At 40.9% G+C, this 9,610-nt stretch overlaps 1 protein-coding gene and 1 long non-coding RNA gene across 2 annotated transcripts; one reads left to right on the forward strand and one right to left on the reverse strand.

Annotated features, from left to right (window-relative positions):
- Positions 1-210: 210 nt before the first annotated feature.
- Positions 211-8,885, reverse strand: sytl3 (synaptotagmin-like 3). Its single transcript, XM_006792570.3, has 13 exons — positions 8,752-8,885; positions 7,927-8,136; positions 6,537-6,604; positions 5,529-5,580; positions 5,362-5,428; positions 5,196-5,268; positions 4,628-4,755; positions 4,180-4,302; positions 3,816-3,982; positions 3,606-3,702; positions 2,716-2,886; positions 2,550-2,606; positions 211-1,547 (listed from the first exon to the last, which is right to left on the reverse strand). Exons 1-12 carry the CDS (start codon positions 8,847-8,849, stop codon positions 2,574-2,576), a joined length of 1,287 nt encoding a protein of 428 aa, XP_006792633.2. The 5' UTR covers positions 8,850-8,885; the 3' UTR covers positions 211-1,547; positions 2,550-2,573.
- Positions 475-4,488, forward strand: LOC148098426 (uncharacterized). The gene is made up of 3 exons (XR_015720684.1): positions 475-538; positions 3,849-4,001; positions 4,194-4,488. It is a non-coding gene; the product is annotated as an uncharacterized LOC148098426 (long non-coding RNA).
- Positions 8,886-9,610: the final 725 nt, after the last annotated feature.

Below are 9,610 nucleotides of genomic sequence, written 5' to 3' on the forward strand. Positions count from 1 at the left end.
GTTTTTGAATAAAAGAATTCACCAGATGTTCAATGAATTGAAAATGAAACTTGATGCAGAAATTTCCTTTCAAGATGAGCTCTAAAATGAAGTCAGACACACTGGTTACAGCTAAATGCTTTCCAAAAAGTAGAGTTTTATATTTATAATATCAGCATGTCAGGACTCTCTCACGTTGTTTTGATTCATATTCAGATACTTTTATTTTTACAAAAGCAATTCAGTGTGACAGAAAAATAAATAAAATGACAAAAAACGAAAACACACATGCACGTGGAAGCTGATTGACTTATTATCTGACAGCTGTACTACACATACACTGTAAATAGTTGAATGCTAAATGAGCGTCTTAAAGTGCTGGATGTAAACAAAAATAAATAAATAAATAAATAAATACAATGAGTCTGTATGCGGCCTGTGTCGCTGCTGGCGTCAATTTCTCCACCTGTTGACGCAGGCGAGCTGACGTCACGCTTAACCTGGTGAGCCTCCAGTTCCCATGGTGAGCCGGGAGAACGCGGAGTCAACAGAATTCCAGGTCAGTGACATCACTGCTCCCAGCACAGAAACCGCCTTATTCCTTCTCTTCTTCTGCTGCTGCTTTCACACGCCGCGTCCACAGAGACAAGAAACGTGTCTTTGTACTCGAAGAGCCGCTGTGTGGTGTGTCTGTGCGTGTGTGTCTGAAGCGACGCAAACCGCTTCCGCTCCACCGCCGGGTGTGGCTTCAGATTTCATTTGTCAGTAACGTTAGCTTAGCGTCTCTTCCACTAATTTTATTTGCATGGACGTTTTGTTGCTGCTCTCCTCTGACAGAAGAACATCGCATTTAGGAGGAAAATGGGTCTGAACGGATCCACGAATGTCAGCAGAGAGGCCTTGAACGGAAGTGGCATCACTTTAACTGTTTAACATTTATAAAGCAGTAAAATTGTACGTGCTAGCCGTCTGCAACTATGAAGCATCCACAAGCAGTTAATAAACAAATATATCGGTATGTTAGGTACAACCTCCATCAGGAAGCTGGCTTATCTAATCTTTCTTTAGCTTAAAACTGCAGCACAGGATATTATGAAGTAATTATTAAACAGACTTGGAGCCGATGGTTATAGACTGTAACTTGATTTTTAAAAGGAGCTTAGCAGATGGAAAAAAAAGAAACAGAAAGGTAAATAAATATGACAAGCATAAATAATGTTTCTATAAAGCAATAGATTTTTTTATAGTCTGTTCTATAATGCAAAAAATCTATTTATTAATCACAACTGCTTTGCTTGAGGTGGTGTATACATTCATAACGATTGTAGATGCTTCACAGGCGGCATTAAAGTGTTTCCACAGAGGACGTTCAGAAGTGAATCTCTGCTGTTATTGGTTCATTCAAGTCCCCATTATGGTGCCTCAGAGAGGCAGGAGGTGCTTTGATCCCACAGGCCCAAGTTCAGAGTGACGTCCTGGACGAGCAGCAATGGAGGACCTCGGTCTCCCTCCTTTTTTAGAAATGGGCGTCTTGTGGACGAGCTCTCTGCTGGCTCTCAGTCAGACGCCTAAATGAGACACGTACATACACAAACACACGAGTTATGTAAACACTCCCTCATGCTCGTTGAACAATGTTGAACAATTACACTTGCGTTCAAAAAGTCACACACCAAAACACACATAGCACACCTGAGGCCTGCGGACACAAGGAGACACACAGCCACAATGAGGTGTATTTACACTCTGAGTCATGTTTACACTAATGGGAAGGTGTGAAGGACGGTTAGTGGATCATTGCTATGTGGCCCAGTTTGCCATAAACGACAACGCAAGGTATCCAAAACAGATCCTCTCCTGACCCCTAGTGCCGAAATGAATGCACCTAAAAGGTTAAGGCTCTTGAAATGTGCCTTTAAAAATTATATTAAACACAATTTCAGCTCACTTGAATAAAAAATATTATTTTTTTTACTTATTTTATTTCGTTTTTATTAGTAGACCCTGACCAGCCTTTTCTGAAAAGTGTTGATGACATTCTCTTAAAATAGTGGTTTTCATAGCTCGCACCTCAGCCCACTTGATAACCACACCAGAAAAAAAAAAAGAAAGCCACCTGGAGGATTTCGAACAACATGATATTACTAGCAAATAAAGTAACCTTTAGTCAGAAGAAAACTTTTATTTCTATATTGAATTATTTATATTTGACATATATTAAAATATTTGTTCTGGGGACACTGGCAGAGATGAGTGTAGGTGTGAGTGGGTTGCAAAGTGGTTTGCAGGCCAAAGCAGCTCTAATATCGCCCCATATGATTTGATTTGCCAATTTAAATGAATAAAAAGGTATCAGGTGACACAGATCAGCTGATCTGGTAGGTTTACGCTTGTGCTCGACTATGTGACCTCAAACTCACGTACATACACCTTGTAAAGTACAGCTTTCAGAATCACTGTCCCACTTGTACTACACCACCTACTACGTATGAACTACAAAACACATGAACTACACAAGCCTGACGAAAAAAAAAGCGCTAGACAGACATTTAAGCAAGCTACAAACTCACCTTGACTCCGGCCAGCAGTTCTCCTCACTCCGCAGCACCTCCGTTTTGTCTTTCAGGCTGAAGGACACAGGAAGGAGATTTTATAGAAAACCACTTCCATATCAGCCATACAGGCAAAAGTCTTCAGCAATAATAAACTAATCTTTTCTGCCGTGCTCCATTTTACCTTCGGACACAGTGGATACCAGTTAAAGCACTGGAATGCCTTGTCTTCAAATCTCCAGCCGTCCAGAGGGATGAGGACTTCACCAAGAAAAACTTTCCTTTTCAGGGTACCTGAATGCCACACAGTTGCCTGTAGCCTCTTTCCAATGAGCATGTTGCGCTGTATGCCATACTGTGAAAAACATTTAAATTTTAGTGAATGCTGTTTACGTTCACAACATTTATTAAAATGTTTTCTTTAAACACTGATTAAGCACATGAGTGCAGGTAAAAGTCCTTGTCCTGGCCTTCTGGTAGTGTTGTGTAGACTATATAAAAGACACATTTCTATATAAAAACCCAATCGCAAAACAAACAAACTGTATATAAAAGATGGATGCTTGTTTGGTTTAAAAAACAAATAAACATTCTGCCCTGTAGAAATTCCTCTGATGGCTTTATGGTCTCAGGGCCTAGTTTTGAGTGTTATAGAGCAGCGGATGATATTATTTTTGTAAAATTGAATCAGAGTCAGAAAGGGAGATAGCCGGGGTACTGTGGAGTGTCCCCCAGTTTTAAGTTCTTGCTCTTTATTTCTGGCTTTAAAACACCCAGATGACTGTAGTGAAAAGGTTCAGCTCAAGTCTTCACAGCAGGACTTTACATCAATTACTGAGCGACATCACAGTGGCTATGTCCATCTTTTATATACAGACTATGATGGCATCTCAGAGTAGATCATATTTTTGATGCACCAGATAAAAAACTTTCAAAGGAAGAATTTACTGCCCATGAAATCAATAATTTTGTTTCCATAAGTCATGAGCATGCATATGTGCATGTTGCAAGTTTTATTAAACTGATGACACATAGAGACATCCAAAAATAGCTGAAGAGGTTCTTTGCTTTTACCTTCAAAACTTCATTGTAAACCGGATCAGTCGTGTTCTTCTTTACTGACGTCTTCAGTTTGCAGCTCTTGTCCGGCAGCACGTAGATTTTCACGTATCTGTGCAGCAGAATACAAAATAAAAAAAATGCTGTTGAAGCTTTGATGGAAAATCACAGGAAATGTGCTCTGCCTCTTTGTGTTGCACAGAGTGACATCAAACGTGTCCTTACGGATGACACTTCCTCTTCTTGCTGTCTCCGTAGGACAGGTTTCTGCAGGTGCCGACTGTGATCTCCAGACGGGAGGTGTTGGTGTTGAAGGCCAGAGCCAGCTCCAGTTCACCGGTCACAGAAACGCTCTCAAAGCCCAAGTCTGTGCTGGTGCTGCTGCAGCTGCCCTGAGGGAGCCAAATACAGGTTATAGCATCAATTTTACACTTCAGAGGAAAAGGATGAGAGAGGTGTGAGAGAGGGTAATTATAAGAGGGGATTTTGTGATCAGGGCTGTTATTTCTGAATATTTCAACCACCGGATGTTGTTTGGGGATTTTATTAAAAAAAAAATTTTTTTTAATAAAAATCAGCTGTGACTTACTCTCTTCCCTTCAGAGTACTCAGAACCGAATGAAGTCTCGTCCTCTGCCCCGGTGGAGGAGCCCTCCTGGTCGCTGTCTTTGCTTTTCCTGAACAGGTTTGGAAGACTTGGGACTTTGAAGAGCTGCACAAAGAAAGAAAGTCATTTTCTTTACTCTGCTTTTGAACAGTTTTATATGATATAAAACTAGAAAACATCAAGGAGCAGTTTAGGCACAAAAAGCAAAAAGTCGCACTCTCTCTCAGATGTGAGGTTGCTGATGTTATTCCCTGTCATCACCAGCAGGTGCTGCTAAAGGCCCTGAATCAGTCCCCCGTTTTATCTGTGATTTTCCGCTTAGACTCTCAGGCCCAAATATGTGCTCTGCAAAAACACTTTCACTTGCAGCAGAAGCAGCGCTACCACTACAAACTCGACTTGAGTTCAGTGACTGATGCGTTCGACCTACCTTGCTCGATTTGTTTATGTCTGTGTCAGACAGGCTCTTTTGGGTGGAGTAGGTGAAGCTCGAGCCTCTCCATCTGTTGTCGACCTTCAGCAGATCTTCACGGACGTCGTTTTGAGAATTGGAAATCTCTGCAAAGGGAAATGTAAGAAAAGCACAACCCAGTAAATGCCGGTTTACTGGAAAACAAATTTAACGAAGAGGTGCATCCTGTGCTCGGACAAACAACGCTGCTCAAAGAGCTGTGCGTGCGTGGCGGTGTTATCTCCTGTATCATCTAAAGCCTCTTTTGCTGATGCAGTAGGTGTCATGAGCTCACAAGGATTTTTTTTCTTCTAAATTATCTCTGGTGAATTTCCTTTGTGGTTATTACTGTGCGTATATTGAGCTCATGATCAGAGTGAGTTTGATAACATCCACAGGAAGTGATGCTACTAATTTCGAAGCAACAATTTCTCACAACTGCACACTGAGAGTACCTGTTGTGTGTTGCACTTTCTGTTATTAAGAAGTAAAGAATTACTGATCCTGGCAATGCTGACCGCTGGGCTGAGGTTGAACAACGACTTACTTTTAATGTGACTCGTGAAGGAAACCATTAGATTTTCCACAGATTTGGTGAAAGGCTTTGAGTTTTTCCAATCCTGCAGATCAAAAACAGTAATAATGATTAATCACTTTATACATGTTTCATTTTAACTTGTAAAAAAAAATGGGAAAAGAAAATAATACTTTACCCCAGATCTGCTCAGGGAGTGATAATCCAAGTGAGGTGGAGGAGTTGGAGGCACAATGGATATATGACTGCAAAGATACACGAGTCAAAAAATTTAATTTTACAACTACATCGGGACAGAGACTTAACCTGATGTAGAAAAATAAACACTTAGAAGGTAAATAATACCTCAGCACATTGTAGGTCTTCAATAGATTCTCCCCAACCGTCTCATATTTGTCTGAAAGGACATCAGGAAGGAACAGAAAACCATTTAAATATCCTTAATAGTTAAGTGTTATGATGCCGAGCCACACTATGAACTGAACACATAAAGCCAGCAACATAAAACAACTGCGTTCGTTCATATTTTATGAGTCAGTGTAGCTGAACAAGCGTGCATTAATATTGAATAATGATTTATATTTAAAAAAGGAAAAGCAGCTGTGTATGCAGCATGCAAGCGATCCTGTATACTTATTTACAGCTGCTGGCAGTTTAATGTCTACAAGTTCAGAACATATGATAACCATGAGAATATTTTAATCTCTCCCTTTTTATATTAACGTTCTCAGGATTGTAACTCAAGGAGGCGACCTGTGCTGTTTACTGAACATCAGAGCCGTGAGCTCTAACTTGTGATTGACGGTCATGTTAAACCCTATCTGGAGGGTTGCTGTCGGACGAGCAGACTCTATCTCTATCAGTTGCAAAGGCAGCAAGTGTACTCATAACTTCCTTAGTCTCTTAGGGATGTGAGACAGCAGTCCCAGTTCATAATTGCAAGCCAACAAGTTGGGGTAAGAAGCTGCAGGTTGGGTCAATGATCATTCCTGTGTTTGATACTCAATAATAATGTTATTAGGAGTTTTGGTGACTCCTCTGGGCCCTTTTTTTAAATTTCTCTTTCATTTGGTTAGCTTTAGTTTTATGTTGAAACGACAGTGTTCTGGAGTGTAATGAAATAATGCAGAACAGGATCGTGGCATCTCTGCTGCTCTGACACTCAAACTGAATTTTGGATTTGATTGTTGTTTGCCCTGCACACTGTCTGAAGATGTAGCGCTAAAAATCAGAGCCGGGGATAAAAAAATAATTTAGCAGAGGATGTGCAGACCAGAGATGGGGGAAGTTACCCCTACGCCCTGCAAATCACACCCTATGTGTATGCATGCAGTTTGGGTTTTGCATACAAACCTGTGGTGACTGGAAATTTCTTTGACTTTTCTTCTAGAAACCATTCTCCGGACTTGATTTTTACATCCCTGTGAAGAGGAAGAGCGCCGTGATGAGCAGGTAGAAATGACAAGACAGCCACAATCAATAAAAGTACAACTGCAACATCTTCATTTCTCTTTTGAATTTAGCTTTAGTTTGACAAATGTATCTTCGTTCTTTCACAGATAATTAAAGTAGTAAAAGAACACGTTACATCCTTTGCTGAAAGACAAGGCGTAGGTTTCGGAGGAAAACATGCCCCCTCAGTATTCTGAACAAATCATCTATAAACGTGGACACATTTTTACACATGTAAAATACACACACTGAAAATGAAGAGCCCATAAATACGTGTAGGAAATACACCTAATCTAAATTTCACTTTTCAGAGATGCTATCTGCATATTTCAAATGTTTATGACAGAGTTCATATTGGGGAAGGGAAGGGGAAGTTTTAAAGAAGCGACAGGATGTGTTAAAATATCTCGTCCCATCTTAACAAGCTAATAGTGTCACAGCTATTTTAAATAAGACTCAGGACACTTTAAACATTATTAGAATAGTTTGTGGTTGATTACCAAACAGCTGGAATGTTGATGATTACTTAAAACAGCGACACTTGACCTGAAACTCATGTTAAAGTTGTAGATTTAATGTAGGTATCAATCAGTCTGAGCGCAGACCTTGTTATTATCGGTTTTTACTCATTATCCATTTCCTTCATAAATCTACTCAACAGAATAATTACCCACATTTTTTATGGAGTTGGAGTTCTTCTACTCTTGCTTTGGTTAGTGGCTCTTGAGTGATTTGTTTCAATCATGTTGCTTTAGTGTCCTTGACACAATTTCCTCTTTTTTTGTAGCAATCGGTGCCTTTTAAACTGCAAGTCAGTCTTTACATCATGTTCCTGCAACTGAGGAAGGGGGGGGGTTTCAGTCTTTACGTGAAGCTGCTAGGGGGCTCTTAGTGGTTTGGTCCACTGTCCCCTATTCCCTAATGCCTTTACTTTGAAGGGGAATCTTATACTGTTACGTGGAACGTTTTATGGAGGCGGGAAGTCCGTCCACAATTAAATTAGTGTTCTAAATCATTGAATTATCAAATAATTGGTCAGGTTTTTATTTCTAATGTCATTTTCTGATCTCCCACGGACTGTTTAACCATTTCATTGGATAGTTCAGCACAACAACGAGCTCTCTCAACAGTACACAAACAGAGTAAAAGTGAAAGTGTGAGATTTGAGCCTCAGTTACAGTAACCTTCAGTCAGTCACTGCCCACGCACAGTCATTCAGTACTTGATTTGAGCCTCGCTGAGTCACACATTTCAACCCTCTGTGCAGAAGGCTCGCTGGTGGCCTCCTTACCTGTACGCATGGCAGACCGTGCACTTCCAGATCGCTGCTCCCACACGACACTTGTTGCAGATGCGGTGGCTGCAGCCGCGGCAGACTGCGCCAGAGTTCCAGAACTTTCCCAGCGGCCTCTGGCAGCGGGCGCAGGTCCGCTCGCCGTACTGCCGGGCATAGCTCTTTGCACCCTTCCTTCGGAGCTCCTGCAGGTCGTATTTCATCCTCCTGAGGAGAGGGAGAACCACAGAGAGCTTTAACTGCGAGATTCACAGACATTTCTCTTCTGACAATAATGAACAGTTTTTTAGTACATTTTAATATTTTAAACATCCTTCAGAAATGCATCACTCTGTTATAGATGCTCAACATAAAGCCAGCAGATAAAAGTTAATTTCTTCTGGATATAAAAACTGAAGAACAGTATGGTTTTTTAAAAAGTATGCCCTTATATGGGGACAATGGGGACATATGGGGTTTCTTTGAGAGCGTAACACAAAGTTACCATAGTTAAACGAGGTTTAAAACACTTTATTGAGCAGAATTAAGTGTCAGCTGCAAAAAACAAGATTTAAAATCCCCGTGTGAGAAGAAGGTTCTTTCTTTATTTTATGGCACAGTATGAACTTCTGATATCACTCTCATGTCTGTATGTTAAGTATGAAACTACTAACAGTTCAGATTTGTAACAGGTAACATCTCTGAAACCGGTTTTGTTTTCAGAAGAATCATATTTTCGCTTTCACATAATCAATATAAGAGCAGTCGGCCATGCCTCCTTCCAGCATCCCTAAAAATCTAATTTCATCCCAGCACCTATTAACACTGTTTGAAATGACCCACCTGATCCTGTCTTCTTCGATTGCTCGCATCTGTTTGTCTCTCCGAAGAACCTCCAGGATGCTCTCTCTCTCCATAACTTGAAGCAAACTTAAATCCATGTTTTTGAATTAAAAAAAGAAAAGAAAGAAATACTGGTTCAGGTCTTCTGTCACTGTCACAGGTCCTCCTCTCTCTGTCTCTCCTCTCTGCTTCACCGTTTTCTTTTTTCACTCCTGTCTCCTCCTCCTCTCCTCTTTAGTCCTCCCCCTTACTGGGCCCAACCCTCAGATCGTCTCTTTCGTCTTCTGGAACTGAAAGATTAAAATAAGGGAGATAGCAAAGGTTATTTTGCGAGCAGCGGAGATTCCCCTTTCCACATCATAAAGCTACTTGTAGTATTTCTACTTGAATGATTTAAAATAACCTTCTTATCTCCAAGAATACCCGGGAGCTACGCGTCAGAAACACCTGATGACGTAAATAGTTGCTCGGCGGCACAGGATGTCATGAAAAAATGACATGTCCAGATCTGTGATGATCAGTTACCCCTCATTTCCCCTCATGCTGCTCATGTCCTCACAGACCTCCGCTGTGTTTAACCACCGCTGCTTCCTCAGCTGCAGGAAGAGCAGCGATGCTTCACTGATGGCAGGGCAACAGCAAAACAAACCAAATGCCAACCCTGTGCATTATTGATGGCTGACGTGCACCCGTGGCCCAGTTTCTTTTTCTTTTTTGTTTTTATTATTAGATCAATAGCTCTGTTTCATGTTTTACTTCAAAAGAAGTCACTTGACAGTCCTTGGAAATAAGCTCACCCACTGGTTTGAGGTTTACAACAGAAGATCAGCTGTGTGTGTTTGTGAAGAAGCTAGAATAT

This window comes from Neolamprologus brichardi, chromosome 15 (assembly GCF_056152115.1).
Source record: "Neolamprologus brichardi isolate AB-2024 chromosome 15, ASM5615211v1, whole genome shotgun sequence".
Classification (NCBI taxonomy): Eukaryota; Metazoa; Chordata; class Actinopteri; order Cichliformes; family Cichlidae; genus Neolamprologus; species Neolamprologus brichardi.

Coding starts and splice junctions, on each gene's coding strand:
- sytl3 (XM_006792570.3), bottom strand. CDS start 8,849: ATGGATTTAAGTTTGCTTCAAGTTATGGAGAGAGAGAGCATCCTGGAG. Junction 5,429..5,528: donor AAGACCTACAATGTGCTGAG/GTATTATTTACC, acceptor GTATCTTTGCAG/TCATATATCCATTGTGCCTC. Junction 5,269..5,361: donor ACTCCCTGAGCAGATCTGGG/GTAAAGTATTAT, acceptor TTTGATCTGCAG/GATTGGAAAAACTCAAAGCC.